A 21,394-nucleotide genomic window follows, 5' to 3' on the forward strand; every position below is an offset into this window, starting at 1 on the left:
CTGTCTCTCAGGACGGCCTCCTGTGAATAAGCCTGATCGCCCCCTGGCCACCCAATGAAAACTGGGTCCCAGGTAACTGAGCACAAGTGGCTCCATCTTATTCTCTGCGACTGTTCTCCTGACAACGTCCTCATCACCCCTACCAAGGCACGGGGATGCTGCCAGGTCCTGGGTGTCTGCTGTGCAGGGTCCCCAGGCCTGGGCGGATGGAAGACAGCAAACAGGCCTTCCAGAGTGATCCCTGCCATGGAGAAGACAGAGGCAGATGCTCCTTAATGAAGTTATCTCCAAGCTTTCCAAGGAACAGACCACCAGCCCCTGCTTGCAGTGACCTATTAAACCTCTGGCTTCAGCCGGGCAACCTCCAGACAGGACCCCCTGCTTCCCAAAACCCACTCCTTAATTTTTGTCCTGACGCATTTTCCCATAACCACATTGTAAAGCCGCCTCCACCTGGCGGTAGAAGGTTCTAGGCCATCTATCTACCCGACTTCCCAGGTTGCTGGCACCTGAATAAACCTGTTTTGCTGGCAGCAAAACTTCCCTCTGGCTTATTGACTGTGCCCCGAGTTGACCTTGGGTTCCGGACCGATCACAGCTTGGCAGCACTGGGGGGCTGGATTGAAGTCCGACCCAGGGAGCCCCTGCCACACACCCCTTTCCCTCCTACCGCTCTGAGTCACAGCAAACTGCTCACTGCACAGACCAGGACCAGAGGCTGCAGGAAATGAGGGTGTCGCCCCTCCATCAGGGGACAGGAGATGCTGCTGATACAGTAAGATGGCAGGGGGCCCTGAGCAACACACACACGCGCGTGCGAACGCACAGGCGCGCACACACACACACACACACACACACATGCCTGTGCAAATGTGTGTCTGTGAAGGTCAGAAATGGGGCCCAGGACCTCCCACCAGAGGGCCAGGTGCTAACACTCTGCCCAAGCTTCACCCCGCCCCCCCCACAATCACCCCTGCCCTGCTCTTTCTTTCCATGGACTTTCTTAGACTTGTTCTGGGTTGAAAGGCAGCAAGTCCGACTCAGGAGTACAGCGCTGTTAGGACTTGGGCTATCAGCTAGAAGGAGGGGCGCGATGGTTAACAGAGGAAATGAAGCAGACCGTCCTCCATATCCCCACCCCAACCTCTGCAAGGAAAGTGAGGGAGTTTCTAGGGTCGGCTGGATACTGTAGACTCTGGATCCCCAATTTTGCTGAGACTGCAAAACCCCTGTATGAGGCCACCAAAGAGACTCGGGATTGGGAATGGACAGAGAGTCACCAGGCCGCTTTTGAACGTCTCCGAGTTGCGTTATTGCAGGCCCCGGCCCTAGCCCTGCCTGACCCTTCCAAGCCATTTACCATCTATGTGGACAAAAGGAAAGGGATAGCCAAAGGGGTACTGACGCAGAAGCTGGGCCCTTGGCGAAGGCCAGTGGCCTACCTCTCAAAGCGGCTAGATGCGGTTGTGGCTGGGTGTCTCAGGGTAATTGAAGCAATAGCCCTCTTGGTCAGAGAGGCTGACAAGCTGACTTTTGGGCAGGAGCTCCACATAGATACTCCGCACCCGATTGAAGGAGTCCTGAAACAGCCCCCGGGAAAATGGATGACCAATGCCCGCCTCACCCAATATCAAGGACTTTTATTGGATAGACCCCGTATTGTTTTTGCCAGCCCATCCACCTTGAACCCCACCAGCCTTCTGCCCGAACCGGATGCAGTCTCGCCCAGTCACCAGTGCCTTGAAATATTGGCTGAGATTTCCCAAGCAAGGCCAGATCTGAAGGACATGCCATTGGAGAACTGCCCCTTGAACTGGTATACGGACGGAAGCAGCTTTGTGCTACAAGGGGTAAGAAGAGCGGGGGCGGCGGTGGTGGACCACAAAGGGGTGGTGGTATGGAGTAGTGCCCTGCCCCCTGGAACCTCAGCCCAGAAGGCCGAACTGATGGCCCTAACAGAAGCTTTGGAACGCGCCGAAGGGAAGCGGGTTAACATATATACGGACAGCCGCTATGCCTTCGCCACCCTGCATGTCCATGGCACCATCTACCGAGAACTGGGATTCCAGACTTCTAACGGACAGGAGCTCAAGAATCTGGCAGAGGTCCAGCGTCTCTTAATGGCAGTGGACAAACCAAGGAAGGTAGCCGTCATCCATGTCCCTGGCACCAAAAGGGGGACAACCCAGACGCTGTAGGGAATCGTCGAGCAGACACGGAAGCCCGGAGAGCGGCTATGGAGAGCACTCCCGCCATGACCCTTTCCCTGCCAAGGCCAGAACTCCCCAAACTGCCATCCGAGCCCCAATACTCCCCCACAGACCTGGACTGGATACAAAGACAGTGGCCCACAGACACGGCTAGAGACCCCGGGACGTGGCACCGAAGTCCGGATGGAGCCATAATTCTCCCTCACCAGCTAGGCGAATTCCTGGCTAGCAACATTCATCGGACCTCTCACCTGGGGCGCTGGAAGCTAGCGGAGCTACTCACGGCTGTGCGCCTGGTGTACCCTGCTATGACCGCAAGCCTGCAGCAGATCACGGATGCCTGTATTATGCCCAGATGAGACCGGCCATGCAGAGGGGCATGCATACCCCTCTGCAGGGAAGCAGGGAGGAATCCGGGGAGGAGTTGGCAGGCAGATTTTACTGAGGTTAAGCCAGGCAAGTACGGGTATCGGTATCTGCTAGTTCTGATATAGACACCTTTTCGGGCTGGGTGGAAGCTTTCCCAACAAAGCACGAGACTAGTCGGGTGGTAGCTAAGGTCCTGCTAGAAGACATCATACCCCGATATGGCGTCCCTGACTCGATCGGGCCAGACAATGGCCCGGCTTTCGTTAGCAAGGTCCTGCAAGGCCTAGCCCAAGCTATGGGAACTGATTGGAAATTACATTGTGAATATAATCCCTAGAGCTCTGGGCAAGTAGAGAGGATGAATCGGACCCTGAAGGAGACCTTGACTAAATTGGCTCTCGAGACTGGCGGGGACTGGGTGACGCTCCTACCCCTCGCGATTTTCCGAGCGAGGAACACTCCCTATGTACATGGGTTAACACCTTTTGAAATCCTCTATGGGGCACCCCCACCCATCATGCGAAGGACTCTGGCTCTGCCAGGGGAAGTTGCTGTGCACCCGGACTACCTGACAGTCCTGCAGACTCTATCCAGATATGGCCGCTGGTCAAGGCATATCACGAATGGGAGGGGGAGGGACCGGAGCATGGACTGGTGCCAGCGGATAGAGTTTGGGTGAAGCGACACAATGTTAGAAATCTGGAGCCCCGATGGAAGGGTCCTTATGTTGTTCTTTATACCACCCCCACTGCCTTGAAGGTTGATGGAATCGGGCCATGGGTTCACCATTCCCACGTCCGACGAGCAGGAACCGCAGGAGACGAGGGGGGAAGTGCCCTACAGCCTCAGCCTCAGTGGACCACACGGCACCATCCTTCAAATCCCCTCAAGCTCAGGCTGGTACGAGGTACTTCTGGACACAGGAGCCGCGCACTCGTTGGTGCATCTACCTCCTAGGGGTGTTCCTAGTGGTCGTCATTCCAGTCCAGTCAGCCGGAAGCCCTCACCAGCCCTACGGGCAAACCTGGGTCCTGAGAAACAGAGACACCCATGAGGAATGAAACCTGACTACGAACCCGGCTAGCGCATTGTGGACCTGGTGGCCAGATCTATACGTGGACTTGGAGGAGGTCCTGGGTATTTTTTTACTCCCTTCCTCAGCAAGGGAAGGTACATTACATGAGGAAAGGGGCACTGGGAGATACCTCCTTGCTCCTGGACAGACAGGCTCTCCGGAAAAATGGGTTCTCTGCCTGCCAGGAGTGTGGGGGGGGGGGGTGGAAAGCTTTTACTGTGCCGCCCGGAAATGTGTAGTGGCTAATGATGGGGAATGGAGGTGGCCAGTAGCTCAGTTGCTGATCAATATGCAGTTTATCCACCCTTTTCAGCAGGGGAGAGCGGTCCCGGGGTCCAACCAAATCTGAATTTCCTTCACAGAGGCCGGAAAGAAGGATAGGAGGTGGGTGAACGGGCTAACCTGGGGCCTCTTGCCTTACAAAAAACCTTGGAGGGGGAGTCTTATTCCAAATATTGCTCCGCTTTGGGCCAATCTCCACTCCAGTGGGGCCTAACACCATATTGAGGCCACCTAGTTTCAAGCTGGGCCCCACGAGCCTTAGGCCCGCCCCGACCTCCCTGGGAAGCTCTGCATTTGCCAATGCTGGCTCCCTTGGCCCTAGCCAAGCCACGGGTACCACCCTTCAACCCCGATCACTGAGTGCTGCCAGCCCCATTCAGACCAGGGATATCACCCCCCAGTCTCAATCCCTGAGCTCCTTGGAGCTCTTGCTGCATGCCGCTTATGTGTCTTTGAATAAGACAGCCCCGAATCTGACGGAGTCATGCTGGCTATGCTTTAGCCGTGCACCTCCCTTTTATGAGGCCATCGGGGTCAATGCCTCATATAATGTCAGCATCTCTGTCCCCCCCCGCTGGTTGGGACCCTCGCCCCAGTACTGGCTTAACTATAACTCAGGTCAGTGACCAAGGGAGATGTATAGGTACAGTTCCAACTGAGAGAGCTAGACTATGTGCCCATACAGATCCTGACCCGGGCTGGAACAGCTCAGTGTGGGTCGCGCCATCTGTTGGAGCCTGGTGGGTGTGCTCACTCTCTGGGCTTACTCTTCACCTGGATGGATCAGTATTTGATGCCTCTCGGGAATTCTGTCTGATGGTGCTGGTGATGCCTAGAATCATTTACCACCCCGCCGAGACTCTTATTTCCTATCGGTCTGGACAACCTGGAGAGCATCCTCGAGTTAGGAGGGAGCCCCTCACCACCCTGACCCTTGCCACCTTGTTTGGAATAGGGTTGGCCAGGGCAAGCACTGGCATCGCCTCCCTGGCCACCCAGCATTCTGGCCTGCAGTCCCTCAGGGCAGCAGTAGATGAGGACTTGGACCACATTGAAAAGTCTATTAGCCTCCTTGAAAGATCCTTGACCTCCTTGTCCGAGGTCGTACTACAGAACAGGAGGGGGTTAGACCTATTGTTCCTCAAGAATGGAGGACTCTGCGCTACTTTGGGAGAGGAGTCCTGTTTCTACGCTGACCACACTGGGGTTGTCGGAGATTCTATGGCCAAGCTGCGGGAAGGCCTCGAACAACGTAGAAGAGAAAGGGAGGCCCGGGAGAATTGGTTTGAGTCTTGGTTCAATCAATCCCTGTGGATGGCCACTCTCCTATCTGCTTTAGCTGGACCAGTGGTAATTATCCTACTTATGGTAACTATAGGCCCTTACATTTTTAAATCATCTTGTGATATTTGTCAAAGACAGAATTAATACAGTTCAACTCTTGGTCCTACGGCAACAGTATCAGACATTGGGGCCCACTGAGGAAATTACTCCTCTGTATGAAGAGCCCACTGAGAAAGATTCCTCAATATGAAGTTTGAGGAATGTTAGGTCCTCAAAGGGAGGAATGTTAGGTCCCTAGGGACCCTGAGGGAGATTCCAGAGTTAAAACTCTATAAATTTTAACTCTCCCTTTCCTGCCCTCCTTATCTGTTACCTCCCTTAGGAACTCTTCCCTTATCCACCTCCGGAATGCAGGGCTGAGAATCAGAGGAAGACAGGTGATAACCAAATGTCCCAGTTACCAGATGCCCACTAGCCACAATGCCTATGTACGTAAATGCTGATCTTTGAATCTATAGGCTAAGGAGTGATGTACTGTTAAATGGATTGGTTAAGAAAGCATATGTTGTTACAAACCTATTGGCTATGAAATGCGCGGGCTTTGCTGTAACGGCCAGTGAAGGCCTATATAAGATCCCCTTTGAAGAAGTTCAGGGTCTTGCCTCACCTAACTGACCTGCGTGTCTGTGTAGGCGGCTTGACCCTGGCTAGCCAGTCTTACAATAAACCTTGCTTGCTGTTTGCAGTCTCTGGAGTCTCTTTGTCGTTAAAGGGAGATCACGATCCGCGCCCTAACAAGTGCTGGCCTTACCGAGGCACTGGGTTTGATCCCTCGCCCTATCGAAAAGCAAGAGGGGGAAAAGAAAAAAACAAAATTCCCAGCTAAGGAACTGAGGCTGGAGCCAGGAAGATGGCTCTGGGACCTGAGCTCGGGCTTCTTCTGGCCCCTGGAACTCTGCCAGGAGGGGTTCCCCCTGCTCTGCCAACTAAATAAATGGAACCTGATTAAAAAAAAAAAAAAGAGGGGGCTGGAGCAATAGCACAGTGGGTAGGGCGTTTGCCTTGCACGCAGCCAACCCAAGTTCAATTCCCAGCATCCCATGTGGTCCCCTGAGCACCGCCAGGAGTAACTCCTGAGTGCAGAGCCAGGAGGGACCCCTGTGTGTCACCGAGTGTGACCCAAAAAGCAAAAAAAAAAAAAAGAAGCTAAGATCATAAGACAGCAAAGGGGGAAAGGATGAAAAGAAAGACGAAGCAGGAGAGTAGTAGAGTTCCCATGGGCCCTCCCTGCCCACAATTGACTCGTGGTTGCAAAGGAGAGAGAAAGAGGGAATGTGCCTGCCACAGAGGGAGGGGTGGGGGCAGGAGAGGAGGGATACTGGGAACATTGGTGATGGAGAATGGGCACTGGTGGAGGGATGGGTACTCAAACACTGTTTGACTGAAACGCAATCATAAAAGTTGTAAGTCTGTAAAAAAAAAAAAAATTGGGGCTGGAGTGATAGCACAGCGGGTAAGGTATTGGCCTTGCATGCGGTCGACCCGAGTTCAATTCCCAGCATCCCATATGGTCCCCTGAGCACTGCCAGGAGTAATTCCTGAGTGGATGAGCCAGGAGTAACCCCTGTGCATCGCTGGGTGTGACCCAAAAAGAAAAAAAAATAATTCATGGTTGATATTGCCGCCTCTGCAGTTTAAGCGCTCTCAGCAAGCCAAACTCCCAAATTTTATAATATTAACAATCAAATCCGTCACTGAAAAATAAAATGGGAGGCATATCTTTTCCAGACCACAACACCCAAAAGGAGAGAGAGAACACAGGGGATTGCCCTGCCACAGAGACAGGGGGGATGGGGGGATGGGGATGGGAGGGATATTATCCATGGTGGTGGAAAATGGGCACTGGTGGAGGGATGGGTATCTGATCATTGTATAATTGAAACCAAAGCACAAAAAATTGTAAATCTACAACTGTAAAAAAAAATAAAATAAAATAAGGGGGAAAAAAATGGGAGGCATATAAAAAAAAGTTTAAGTCAGTCTTTTCCTTTATATCTTCTAAAAAATTTTCAGACTATATTTAAATGAACTTAGGGTCTACCCATTGGATATTGATCCAAAACAAAATTTTGTGTATACGATGTCAGGGATTGAATCCAGGGCCACTCGTGTAAGGCATACATGCTCCCACTGAGACATATCGCTGCAAATTAATATTCTAAAATTAAAAAGAAAACCAAGGCAAGGTCCGCACGGGAGGTGTTGTAGTTTTCTGTGTTCTCTTTACTAGAAACCACTGTCGTCGGGGCCAGACAAGCGAACAAGGTGCTCGCACTGCACTCAGTCGACTGGGTTCAATCCCCGGCACTCCATATGGTCCCCGAAACCCCACCAGGAGGGATCCCTAAGCACAGACCCCGGAGAAGGCGCTGAGCACCGCCAGGTGTGGCCCCGAAGCCAAAAAGGGTAAAGAAAAGAAGCACCAGCTGTTGGCACTAATTGCTTCATCTTCAGAAGGCCTGGAGGGGGTGGGGGGGTCCACAAGTCTCTTCCTCACCTGAAGCCCTATAAACTCTTTAGCTGGGCCTCAGAGGGTGTGAAGGGTGGGCTGCCAATTAACCCAGCTAGCCACCACCCCACCACAACCTCTACTCCTATAGGGGAGAGCCCAACCATCATCTCCAGCCCTACCTGCCTCCATCCCTCCTCCCAACCCCTTCCAGGATCCCAACACCATCTGCAGCTGTGAGGAACTTCGGGGCTGGGTGCTGGGTCCCCCAGGTGGCTTCCCTTACCGCCTCCCCCCTATAAAGCCCGGTCCCGTGGGCTGGGTGGGTCCTCCTGAGGGTTCAGGCATTTGAGTGATGGCGGGAACTTGGTGCATGGTACTCCTGCTGCTGGGGGCCGAGCTGGGGCTGGGGCAGCCGCCCCCCCTCCTGCCAGGGGTCTCCAGTCTGCGCTCCAGTCTGCGGCACAGCTATGACTGCGGGGTCCAGGGCCTCCAGCTGCTGGTGTACCCCCCGCCCGGCCAGACGGTTCACTTCCGGGTGGTGGGTGAGTGCTGCCCCCACAAGCTACCGTGTTTGGGGGGGCAGGGGGGAGGGTCCTTCCCTTAGCAGAGCCTCCCCAGGCCCCAGGGGCACCCCACCTCTCACCCTTAGGACCCGGAGAGGCAGACTCAATTTCCCTGCCAGTACCGCTTTGCCCAGCCCGTGAGTGTGCCCTTGTCTCTATGACCACATCCAGCGAGTACCCTGTTGTGTATACCCTCACACCCCCTAGGTTATAGGGTTTCTCCCCCACCCACCTCCATCCCCACCCGGGCATGGCCTGAGAAGCAAAATGAGGACTTGGAATCGGGGCGTTGAATCTGTAGTTTGTAAGCTGAACCCGAACCTGTAAGAAAAGTGTCTCCCCAAACCCCTCCTCAACTTTGCCCTCTGGCTTGAGCTAGTAGCATAGGAAGTGGGGGCGCACCCAAAGGATACCCCGGCTTCTGATGGGGGGGCCATAACAGGTGAACATGGGGTTACTCCTGGCTCTGCACCCTCACCCACCTCAGGGACCCATCAGACCCCACCCAGGTACCTCCAGGTGATCGTAATGGCCAATTAAGCCGACAAAAAGCTCAGGTCCACCCCCCGGGCCCAGGGTAGGGGAGAAAGTTCTCGAACTCTTGAGTTCTTCTGCCTTATCCACCTCTGTCTTCTCTCTTCCAAACTTCACCTGCTCTGGGCGGGCCGCAGGGGACACTATTCTCTGCGGAGGTGGACACAGACCAGCGAGGGAAAAGGGCCTTGCCCAAGGTCACACAGCGAGCTAAGCTCGGATACACACATTTTCCTGAGTAGGGAGGGGGATCGGGCTCCCACACCCTGAACCCCCTCCCCGCAGATGAATTTGGGAACCGGTTTGAGGTGAACAACTGCTCCATCTGCTACCACTGGGTCACGTCCAGGCCCCAGGGACCGGTGGTCTTCTCCGCGGACTACAGAGGCTGCCACGTGCTGGAGAAGGTGGGACTCACGAGCAGCTTGGGGCGGGGAAAGGCCAGCAGCCCGGGGACCTCACCTGGCCGCTCCTGTCCCCCCACCCCCAGGACAGTCACTGGCGCCTGAGGGTGTTCGTGGAGACAGTGCTGCCCGACGGCCATGTGGCAGATTCACGTGACATCACGCTGACCTGCCCCAAGCCCGACTTCAGCTGGGCGCTCAATCTGCATCGGACACTGTCCCCCGCCTCCTCGGGCCCGTCCACCCCGCCCCCCCAGCCCACCTCTGGGCTGCCCTCCCCCAGCCTTCCAGCCGCGGAGCCCCGCCTTCTCCCAGCCTCCAGGTCCCCAGAACCTGGACCCACCCACCCCAGCCCACCTTCACCCCAGGGGGGCACCCAGGCCGGCTGGGATGTTGGCAGGCCAGTCTACGGAGGTACGTGCACCCTCTCCGTGGGTCTGGGGCCTTTGGGGGTGTGTGGAGGGTGGCGGGGAGCAGGAGGGAGTGGTCCTGCTTCTCATCTTACTGGGAGTCTCTCCAGAAGCTTCTCCCACCCTCTTACCCACCTCAGGGACCCATCAGACCCAGAAGCAGTGTCAGCTGGCCTCAGGGCATATCCCCTGCCTGGAGACCCCAAATCGGGAAGCCTGTCAGCGAGCTGGCTGTTGCTATGACGACACCAGAGTGGTGCCCTGTTACTATGGCAACACAGGTATTACAGCGCCCCTGATCCTGGAGTAGAGGACACCCCCCCACCACCACCCTCATGCTGAATGTCTCAGGAAGGACTGTGGGCAACTTTCGAGACCATGATCCCCTCATGTTCCAGCTGGCCTTAAGCAGTTATGCCCCAGAACTAGCAACCTCTTCCCAACATCCCCCCAACATATACCCTTCTCCTGAGCCAGTCTGGTCTCTGATTAACGGGGGGACCCCACTTCAGACTCTGTCTCCTCTGGGACTGGAGCAATAGTACAGAGGGGAGAGCATTTGCCTTGCATGTAGCCAAGCCTGGTTTGATCCCCGGCATCCCATAGGGTTCCCAGAGCACCTCCAGGAGTGATTCCTGAGTGCAGAGTCAGGAATAACCCCATGAGCACTGTCAGGTGTAATCCAAAAACAAACAAAACAAAAACTCAGTCTCAAGGCAAGCAAATCCCAGTTTTTTTGTTTCTGCTTTTTTGGGTCACACTCAGCGATGCACAGGGGTTCCTCCTGGCTCCACACTCAGGAATTACTCCTGGTGGTGCTCAAGGGACCATGTGGGATGCTGGGAATCGAACCCAGGTTGGCTGCAATGCAAGGCAAATGCCCTCCCCGCTGTGCTATCGCTCCAGCCCCTTGAACCCCAGTTTAATGGAGTCAGAAGCAGCCCTCCACCACCACCCCCCGGTTCATGCCCCCTCTCAGTGCCTCATGGACAGAAACCCCCAAGACCTCACCAGCCTTTGGTCTCTGCCCCCCTCCCCCAGAGACGGTCCAGTGCTTTGCAGACGGTCGTGTGGTCCTGGTGGTGTCCCAGGATACAGCCGTGGCACACAGGGTGACCTTGGGCAGCATCCGCCTGGCCGGTGCCCCCCACAGCTGCCCCCCTGTGCAGCAGACTGAGTCTTTCCTGGTCTTCAGCTTCTCCCTCACCCACTGCAACACCACCCTGCAGGTAGGGGGGGGGGGCAGCGGGCAAGGCCGGTCTCCCGGGGGTGCCCCAGGCAGGGCCAGCCTCACCCCACTGTCTCCTCCCTCAGCTGGTGGGTGACCAGCTCATCTATGAGAACCTGCTGGTGAGCGATAAGGACGTGCAGACAGGACCCCAGGGCTCCATCACTCGGGATGGCGCCTTCCGGTGAGGTCTAGGGGTGTGGCAGAATCTGGGGACAGGCTGGGGTTGCAGCCATGCTGTATCTGGCTGATCAAAGTCATGAGCTCTGCCGGGGCAGTGGGCCGTGCGAGAGCGTGTGTGGATCCGCTCACCTCTGGCAGGGGTTCTGCAGTGCTGAGCTAGACAGCCAATGTTCTTGGAGACCCTCCCCCACGGAAATGAGCTCAAACCCAGCTGAGGGGTTGGAGCGATAGCACAGCAGGGCGGGTGTTTGCTTTGCATGTGGCCGACCCAGGTTCAATCCCCGGCATCCCAGAGGGTCCCCCGAGCATCGCCAGGAGTCATTTGAGTGCAGAACTAGGAGTGACCCCTGAGCATCGCCGAGTGTGACCCCAAAGTAAAAACCCAGCTGAAAGCAAGGCCTTCCTGGCCCAGTTGTGTCTGAGGTTCGGGTTATGAAACCACAGATGAGATGGGGGGCCCTTGGGCATGCACGTGCACTGGGGGCAGATGAAGACCTCCCTCTGCAGAGTGGCCTTTGGACTGGGAGTTAGGTGGTACCCCCATATGTGGAGCTACTGAAGGGCCCTGCCTTTGATTGTGGGGGCCACGCAGCCCACCACACACAGCTGTTATGTGAACCCGGGCCAAGGAAGCACTGGGCTCCCCTCAACTCCAGCCATGGGGCTGAGGCCTGAGCAGCAGGTATCGGGGGCTCAAACTTCTAGTTTCCAAACAGGAAGTACTGCTAGGACCAGGGTGTGGGGGTGCAAATATATCTCCCCCTCCTATCCTTGGATTTAAGAACTGTTCTGGGGAACTCGTTAAGACTAACAGCTCCATGGGTGAGGTCAGGGGGGAGTGTAGGAGGGCTCCCCCACTGGGCAGTGCCAAGTTGCATTGTCCATCTGGAACATCGCTCCAGGCTCAAAGAGGCAAAGGCAGAGCACTCAGGAAATGGAGCACCAGGGAAGGTGTCGCGCCACTCCTGGAGGATACCAGGCCTGAGTCCTTTCTGGGTCCATGAGGGACACTAGTCCCCCCAGGGCAGCCAGTTGCAAGTGCAGGCTGATGATGCGGCCAGGGCACTCGCCCCCTGTTTACCATGACCTTGGGGTGTCCTTGGTGCTGTTTCAATGTGGACCCTGGCACAGGCCTCAAACCACGTGCTGGCTCCCTCAAGTGGTCAGTGCCAAGAGGCCTTCATGCCACCCCCTTTCTGCTGTGGCCTTGGAGGGAATGGCCACCCAGCCCTGGGCAGCCGAGGCAGGCCGTAGCTTGGTCAGGGAACATATCTGAGTGGCCACTGGGCAAAATGCCCCGCCACCCCCACCCCTGCTGGTAGGAATCTTGCTTCTGACTCCATTGAGGCTGGAGCGACAGCACAATGGGTAGGGTGTTTGCCTTGCATGTGGCCGACCCGGGTTAGATTCCCAGCATCCCATATGGTCCCCTGAGCACCACCAGGAGTAACACCCAAAAAAACAAAGTCAATACCCCATTTTGGAGAGGATACTTTTTGGTTTAAAAGCTTGACTCCTGACTCTGTGTTCAGGGTTCACTCACTCTTACCAGACTCGGTGGGATCGTATAAGGTGCCAGGGATCGACCCTAGTGGGCGGCATGTGAGGCAGGAGCCATGCCCGCTGTACCAAGTGGGCTGTGCTGACCCACCTTCTCTCCTGACCTTCCCACTGGACTTCAGGCTTCTCGTCCGCTGCATCTTCAAGGCCCAGGACTTCCTGCCCATCCAGGCATCTGTCTTCCCTCCACCACCCCCAGGCCCGGTGACCCAGTCTGGCCCACTGCATCTGGAGCTGCGGATCGCCAAGGGTATGGAGCCCCCAGCCCCGCTGAAGTGTGTGTGGGGTGGGGGAGGGAGGTGGGCGGACCCAGGCCCACAGCCCTGAAGCTCAGGAATCCCCTTTCCCTGCAGATGAGACCTTCAGCTCCTTCTTCGAGGACAGGGACTACCCCATCGTGCGGCTGCTCCGCCAGCCGGTCCCCGTGGAGGTCCGGCTCCTGCAGAGGACGGACCCCAGCCTGGTCCTGACTCTGAACCATTGCTGGGCCACACCCAGCGCCAGCCCCTTCCAGCAGCCCCAGTGGCCCATACTGTTGCATGGGTGAGTGGGAAGGCACCACCCCTCAGACCCCCTGGGCCCCATGCTGTTCCCCCCACTTCCCAATGTCTCTCCTGCCCAGGTGCCCTTTCTTAGGGGACAGCTATCAGACCCGAATGGTGCCCACGAACGGGACCGGACTGCCCTTCCCTTGCCACTACCAGCGTTTCACCGTCGCCACCTTTGCCCTGCTGGATCCCACCCCTGAGAGGGCGCTCAGAGGCCTGGTAAGAGACGCCCATGGTCCTCAACAGTCGTGCCCCCACCCAGTGAAGGATAAGCCCCCCAGAGTCACCAGAGGTGGACACCTCATGGTGTGGGTGAAACAGTGGTGCTGTGGGTGGAAACCAGAACCCCCAAACCAGTCTGTGCCAGCCCAGAATTCTGCTTTATTTTTTAATGAACCAACCATGAGATAGTTACAGATTTATAAACGTTCGTGATTACGTTTCAATGTTCTAGTACCCATCCCTCCACCAGTGCCCATTCTCCACCACCAGTGTTCCCAGTGTCCCTCCCACCACCCCTACCCCTTTCCACCCCCTGCCTCTGTGACAGACACATTCCCTCTTACTCTCTCCTTTTGGGTGTCATGGTTTTCAGTATAGGCACTAAGCAACCATCATGTTTGGTCCATAGTCTTACTTTCAGCACGCATCTACCGTCCTGGACGATCCCTCCAACCATCATTGACTTAGTGGTCTCTTCTCCCTCTCACTTGCTTTTAGTCTTCTGTTATGTTACTTTGTACAGAATTCTGCTTTGAACATGTCTGACCTTGCCACCTTCTCCAGAGGGTGATGGGAAGATTTGGGCACTGAGAGGTCCTGCACCAGATAGGAGAGGTGTCGAGGGTTGCTCGCCCTGGTCTAACTTCGGAAGCAGGCAGCACCTCCAGAAACACACAGATCTATTTGGGGGGCCACCTCAGGGGTTCTTGGATCGGTGGTGCCAGGCTGATGGGCCTGTGCTGAAGGGCTGAGGATAGGGAACGCAGAGCCTGGATCTTTCGTGACTCGTACCCACTGCTCTGGCCATCTTCTGGCTCCAGTGGACAGGACGGCCCTCATGGGGTCACCCATTGGCTGTTAGGCTGGTTAATGTTCATCCCAGGGGCTGGAGCACAGCGGGCAGGGCATTTGCTTTGCATGCAGCTGACCCGGGTTCGATCCCCGGCATCCCATATGGTCCCCCGAGCACCGCTAGGAGTAATTCCTGAGTGCATGAGCCAGGAGTAACCCCTGTGCATCGCTGGGTGTGACCCAAAAAGCAAAATAGAAACAGAACACTCATCCCAGCCAGGGCTGGAGCGATAGCACAGTGGGTAAGGCATTTGCCTTGCATGCGGCCAACATGACCAACCTGGGTTCGATTCCTCCACCCCTCTCAGAGCCTGGCGAGCTACCAAGAGTATCTCGCCCACACAGCAAAGCCTGGCAAGCTCCCCATGGCGTATTCGATATGCCAAACACAGTAACAACAAGTCTCACAGTTTGTGAGAGGTTATTGATGTCTACTCAAGCAAATCATTGAACAATGGGAGGACAGTGCTACAGTGCTCATCCCAGCCATGTCCTTCTCCAATCCTCTAACCCGCCCTGCGGGGTGAAGACACATGGGTGGGGTCTCACTGGGTGCTGGCTCAGACCCGCTCCTGCCTCTGTCGCTTTGGGGCGCTGCCTCTGGCTACTCTTCCCTCTGTCCCTGTCTCTGGTCAGCAGGGTGAGATGGCAGCTGCCAGTCAAGGCTGCATCCCTCTCAGGTGGACAGAAAGCCAGCCTCCCCCAGGGGCTCAGGCAGGGGAGGTGCCTTTCCCATTGGTGATCTTAATTTTCTTAACTCTGGGGGAGAGTCACACACAACAGTGCTCCAGGCTTAAATCCTGGCGGGCTTGGGGTGAGGAACCTTGGGATGCCAAGGATGGAACCCACGTGAAAGGCAAGCAGGACTCTCCCCCAGCCCTTGCTGCTGGCTCACGAGGAGGGGCAGGCACGAATTCCAAATCCTCGGGAGGGTGGCGCAGATGCACCCCCGGGCTGTGGTCGTGATGCCCTGCCTCTCCACCCCCCACCCCGCCCCAGGTTTACTTCTTCTGCAGTGCCTCCGTCTCCTCCCACCCGGGGCCCCAGGGCTGTGCCCCCCTCTGCAAATCTGAGAATAACAGTGAGTCTGAGCTGGATGGGGTCGGGGGCGGTGGAGGAGAGAGAAGGGGGGGCACTCCCTTCCCTCAGTCCACAGACCTGAGCTTCTGGGCTGCAAGGGTCTGGAGACCACCCCCCCCCCCAGCCAAACATCGTTCCATCTCCCCCCCCACCACAACCCCCGGGTAGGACGCCGCCGCTCCTCGGGACCCCACGACGACATGGCCAGACCCCAAAACATCGTGAGTTCTCTGGGGCCAGTGGGCTTCGAGGATGCTTCCAGGCAGGAGCCGACGCCAGAGCCTGCAGGTAGAGGCGGGCCCCACCCCCGCACCTGGTGTGTTGAAAAATGGGGCGCTCAGGTCCCCTCCAGTGGCAGGAGATAGCGGAACCACACTCAAGGGGGAACTAGCGCAGGAGAGACCTGCCCCCCTTATCAGATCACCGGGGGCACCAGGAAGGGCTGGCGTGGAAAGGCCCAAAGGGGCCTGGCCAGTCCCCTGTCCTTGGTCCTGTCTCTCTCACAGGCTCCTCCAGGAACCCCGACTTGAGCCCTCCCCTCTGGCTTTTGCTGCTGTTGGTGGCTGTTGCCCTGGTCCTGGGCATTGGCGTCCTTGGGGGCCTTCACCGGGCCCAGAAGCTCTGGGGGGGCTCTGGGCGGTGAATTCCATTTTCAATAAAGAATTTCAAACCTCCAGAAAGCAGATCTGCCAAGGCTGTTTGTGGGACCAGAACTGTACCCCGGGATTTCTCGCAAACCTGTGTCTTGCTCATCCCCGACTGGCCAGTCCCCAGTCCTCTGTACGCGACACCCGGGTGGATGGTCACCCCAGAATGACTTTGAGGTGTGCCCTGTTGTAAGGAGAGGTGACCTTTGGGGTCAACAGGCAGCGGGGGGGGGGGGGGGGGGGCTGGAGCGATAGCACAGCAGGTAGGGCGTTTGCCTTGCACACGGCTGGCCCTGGATTCAATTCCCAGCATCCCATATGGTCCCCTGAACACCGCGAGGAGAAATTCCTGAGTGCAGAGCCAGGACTTAATCCCTGAGCATTGCCGGGTGTGACCCCACCCCCCCACCCCCAAAGGCAGGGCCCAGTCCCAGTCACCTGACCCAGGAGCCAGACAGGCTCCCTCAAAGCTCGGCTGCCAAGGGCTAGGTCAGGAGAGCCAAGTCCACCAAAGAGGCCAGAAGAACGAAAACTGGCCCGAAGGACACAGTTCTGACCGTCACCTCCTTCCCTCCCGCACATGTGCGGGTGGAGGAGGCCGCTGACCTCATCTGCATGCCTACCACACGGACACAGAACTTTCCAGAATGATCTGGAGGGACATCATGGGGACGGTGGGAAGGGGTCAGGGCAAGTCAGAGCTCGGCTTCAGGAATCTGTTGGCCTGGGCATAGGGAGCTGGCCTCAGTAGGGTCTGGGTTTGAGTCAGGCCAGGGGGGTGGTGGAAAAATGCCTCATTCATGCATTTCCTGCCAATACGCTACCCTAATAAAAAGCACAGGATGAGACTATTACACAAGGACAGTAGGAACAGGGCCCAGGGTATTTCTTGCACCCGAGGACTGGCCCACAGTTGGAAGCTTATCACAAGTAGGGTGGTAGGGGTTGGTTAGGATAGAGAAGGGACCACTATGACAATGGTCATTCTGGACAAGAACTGAATCCGGAAAGAGGTGGTAAACGGATACATATGACAACTTTTCAGTATGTGTACTGCAAACTAAAATGCCCAAAAGGAATGAGAAAAGTGTGTGCTCTAGAGGCAGACTGGGGGCGGGAGGGGGAGGGCAACTTGGGGACATTGGTGATAGGGAATGTACACTGGTGAAGAGACAGGTGTTGGAACACTGGATGATCAAAACTCAGTCATGAACAGCTGTGTATCTCAGTGGTTTTAAATTTTTTTAATATTTTTTTTATTTTAAATTTATTTAAATATCACAGAGAGGCAAAAAGTACAGTTGAAGTGACATCTGCACTTGTTTGTTCATTGCAGCACTGTTTACAATAGCCAGAATCTGGAAAAAACCTGAGTGCCCGAGAACAGATGACTGGTTAAAGAAACTTTAGTACATCTACACAATGGAATACTATGTAGATGTTAGAAAAGATAAGTCATGAAATTTACTTACAAGTGGTACTACCTGGAAAGTATCATGTTAAGCGAAATGAGTCAGAAAGAGAGGGATAGACATAGAAAGACTGCATTCATCTGGGGAACATAAAGTAACAAAATAGCAAAATAGGATACTAACACCCAAGAAGAGCCGAATTAAGTATCAGGAGGTTTACTCCATAGCTTGGAGGCCAGTCGCACACTCTAGGGGTAAAGGCAGCTCAGATAGAGAAGGGAGCACCAAATAAAGGGTGTTGGGAGGATCCTCCCAGGAGGGGAGATGCATGCTGAAAAAAATTATTTTTTAAATTTTATATGTCTCCTTCAGGGTTACGGGGACAGGAAGATTGGGCATTTGTGGTGGGTGGTGGTCATGGAGTCCTTACTCTGGCCGTGTCTTCCCGGTTGTGGCTGGAAAGTCCCCTTCGACTTTCTGCCGCCTTGGGGCCTTCTGGAACTTTCTCCCAGGGTCAGGGGGAAGTGAGGGAGGACTCCCAGCCCCGCTGGGGGAAGCGCTGGGCAATCTGCTCTCGGGACTCAATTCTTCCTTCTCCCCCATCCTGATCCCTCAAGCTCAGAAGATACAGGCACGCCAGAGAGAAAGAGAGTATAGCAGGGAAGACACTTGCTTTGCATGTGGCCTGCCGGGGTTCGCTCCCTGGCACCCCCTATGGTCCCCCAAGTACCAACAGGAGTAATTCCTGAGTGCAGAGCCAGGAGTAACCCCATCATCAGGTGTGGCCCCAAAACTGAAAAAAGGGGGGCTGGAGCAATAGCACAGCGGGTAGGGCGTTTGCCTTGCACACAGTGGACCCAGGTTCGACTCCCAGAATCCCATATGGTCCCCCAAGCACCGCCAGGAGTAATTCCTGAGTGCATGAGCCAGGAGTAACCCCTGTGCAACACTAGGTGTGACCCAAAAAAAGCAAAAAAAAAAAAAAAAAAAAAAAAAAAACCATACAGGCCTCACAGAGGCTGGCTCTGGGCGCTTCTAGAACCGCCTCCTTGCCCAGATGCCCAGGACAACTGACTTGGAACTGCAGGTTCATCCAAGCAAGCACGCTGTCTTTCCCGTCACTCCTGACACACGTACCCCACAAGAGAGGAACGAGGGGGGGGTGCCTGTTTCCACAGACACCAAGCCGAGGCAGGAGAACCAGAGCTGGCTGTGATGACATAAACCTGTCCCCACTGGTCTATTTCTTGGAAGAGACTGAGAAGCTGGTGAAAGCTCGCCCCTTGGCCTGTTAGTTCTGGGAAAGTGTGGGGGGTTCCCATCCCTTCCCCGCCCTCACCAGCTCTGTATCAGTGCAGCCCTGGCCCTTATCAGTGGATCTCGAGCGGGTTTCTACACCAGCCTTTCTGATGAGAAGCCAAATGTGGTCGCGGGGGCCATTTGCAGCATCTCAGTGTCTCTGACCTGCTCCCCGGGATTCCGTGAAAGCAGCCTGGCAAATGCCTTTCTGCCAGGTAACCCTGGCTGGCTGCAGTACCTCACAGAGCCAGGATTCCCATCTGCAGGAGTGAAAATCCAGCGCCTCAGCCAAGCCGGGGAGGGGCAGGACTGGGCTCTCCTTGGTGGGGCAGCCAACTGGCCTCTCACTTCCTTAGTCTCAAAGTCCAGTTTTATGTATTTATTTTTTGCTTTTTGGGTCCCACCTGGCAATGCACAGGGGTTGCTCCTGGCTCTGCACTCAGGAGTCACTCCTGGCGCTGCTCAGGGGACCATATGGGATGCTGGGAATCGATCCCGGGTTGGCCGCGTGCAAAGCAAACGCCCTCCCCGCTGTGCTATCTCTCCAGCCCCTCAAAGTCCAGTTTCAGAGCTGCCTGGTCAGCACCTTCCCCACCTCCACACACGGGCTGGTAAGGACAAGCACCTGAACTTTGCGAACAGTCAACTCGGGACTGATGAGGGCAGATAACGGCACTTTTGTTGACCTGCGTGGCAGGAAGCAGAGCTCTGTGGGGCCTTATCAGGCTTTCTCTTTTCCTGCATCTTCTCCCCTTTTTTTGGCGGGGGCGGGGGGGGGAGGTGTACTAGGACTAGCTGCAGCTCCACACAGCCCCAAAGGAGCCCCTCTGCATCCATCCACACCCAGGGTCCCCACTGGCCACTAAGGTCAATTTAGTGGCACGGTGCTCTGCTCTGAATATGGAGGGAGAAATATCACAGCGGGTTACTGCCACTTCAGTTAACTTTTTTTGCTGTGGAGCTGGAGTGATAGTACAGTGGGTAGGGCGTTGGCCTTGCACACGGCTGACCCGGGTTCAATCCTCGGCATCCCATATGGTCCCCAGAGCACTGCCAGGAGTAATTTCTGAGCGCAGAGTCAGAAGTAACCCCTGAGCATAGCTGGGTGGGGCCCAAAAAGCAAAAACTAAACAAATAACAAAAAAAAAACCAAATTATTTATTTTATTGATTTTTTTTTTATTTTTGGGTCACACCCAGCAATGCTCCGGGGTTACTCCTGGCTCATGCACTCAGGAATTACTCCTGGCGGTGCTCGGGGGACTGTATGGGACGCTGGGAATCGAACCTGTGTCGGCCATGTTGGCTGCGTGCAAGGCAAACGCCCTACCTGCTGTGCTATCACTCCAGCCCCGCCAAAATTATTATTATTATTATTATTATTTTGCTTTTTGGGTCACACCCGGCGATGCACAGGGGTTACTCCTGGCTCTGCACTCAGGAATTACCCCTGGCGGTGCTCAGGGGACCATATGGGATGCTGGGAATAAAATTCAGGTCGGCCGCGTGCAAGGCAAACACCCTACCCGCTGTGCTATCACTCCAGCCCCCAAAATTATTTTTTTTAAAAAAAACTACTTTGTTGTTTTGGAGACACACCGGCAGTGCTCAGGGGCCCAGGGACCTATGTACCAAGGCCCAAGCTCAAGTTGGCCGCAGGCAGATCCTAGAGCCTTAGCTCTCCTCCTATCTGTCTCGTTAAGTATCATTTCACCCCTTAAAGTGGGGGTCCCTGCCCACACACTTCTGGAAAGATCCCCACAGCTGGAGCTTGCAGACGACGCATGTTTAGAGCACAGGTCAAGAGGGGCATTCCCCTGTTTGAAAACTCTTATGTGTTTTCACATAAGAGTGCTTTTCTGGAACGATCTTCTGAAGTCAACAACTCAAATGCCAGATGATAGGCCCCCAAATATAAGAATGTTTAAACCGTTGCTGATCTAATGTCATAGGAAGTGCACGCAGAGCACTTTTCTGTTTATTCAAAAATAAACAGAAAAACCCTGGGAAGAAGACCAGTTGCTATTCTGGACCCTTTTACTGGTCCCTGGAGACTCTGACGTTATGTTTTGAGTCCAGGGGGGCTGCCTATCAGGTCCAGTGCCTGCTAAATGCAGGCATTCAGATGCGAACCTTCTATCAAAGCCGGACCTTCAGAGAGAAAAAAATAAACCCACAGCACAGAAGGGCAAGTTAAGGCATCTGGCCTATCTTGGTGCTGAATGGATGAAAAGAAAAGAAAAGAAAAGAAAAGAAAAGAAAAGAAAAGAAAAGAAAAGAAAACAATCTCCCAAGACCGAATCAGTTCAGTGACTTTTTCTGGGGAGGGGGCAGCAGTTGACAAGAGTAGGGGGTGTATTCCCACTACTGAGGGCAGGGGGAGAGCCTCTGAGAGAAGTTCAAACATCAGGGGCCAGAGCAATAGTACAGCTACCAGTGTGTTCGTTTTGCATACAGCCAACCTGGGTTCAATCCCTGGCATCCCACATGGTCCTCCAAACCTGCCAGGGGTGATTCTTGAGTGAGAGCCAGAAGTAACCCCTGAGCAGGCCAAATGTGGACTAAAAGAAAAAAAAAATTGTCAAACTTTGGGCTGGAGCAATAGTACAGTGGGTAAGTCATTTGCCTTGCATGCAGTCAACCCGGGTTTGATCCCCGGCATCCCATATAGTCCCCCGAGTCCCGCCAGGAGTAATTCCTGAGCACAGAGCCAGGAGTAAT

General features: G+C 55.2%; 1 protein-coding gene across 1 annotated transcript; it reads left to right on the forward strand.

The window, feature by feature from the left end:
* Positions 1 to 1,787: 1,787 nt before the first annotated feature.
* Positions 1,788 to 15,959, forward strand: ZP1 (zona pellucida glycoprotein 1). Its single transcript, XM_056131545.1, has 14 exons — positions 1,788 to 2,144; positions 2,420 to 2,552; positions 8,164 to 8,274; positions 9,115 to 9,236; positions 9,320 to 9,647; positions 9,784 to 9,924; positions 10,685 to 10,872; positions 10,958 to 11,055; positions 12,737 to 12,864; positions 12,968 to 13,157; positions 13,237 to 13,381; positions 15,236 to 15,317; positions 15,485 to 15,604; positions 15,823 to 15,959. Exons 1-14 carry the CDS (start codon positions 1,788 to 1,790, stop codon positions 15,957 to 15,959), a joined length of 2,280 nt encoding a protein of 759 aa, XP_055987520.1.
* Positions 15,960 to 21,394: the final 5,435 nt, after the last annotated feature.

Source organism: Sorex fumeus, unplaced genomic scaffold (genome assembly GCF_029834395.1).
Source record: "Sorex fumeus unplaced genomic scaffold, SorFum_2.1 ptg000093l, whole genome shotgun sequence".
Classification (NCBI taxonomy): Eukaryota; Metazoa; Chordata; class Mammalia; order Eulipotyphla; family Soricidae; genus Sorex; species Sorex fumeus.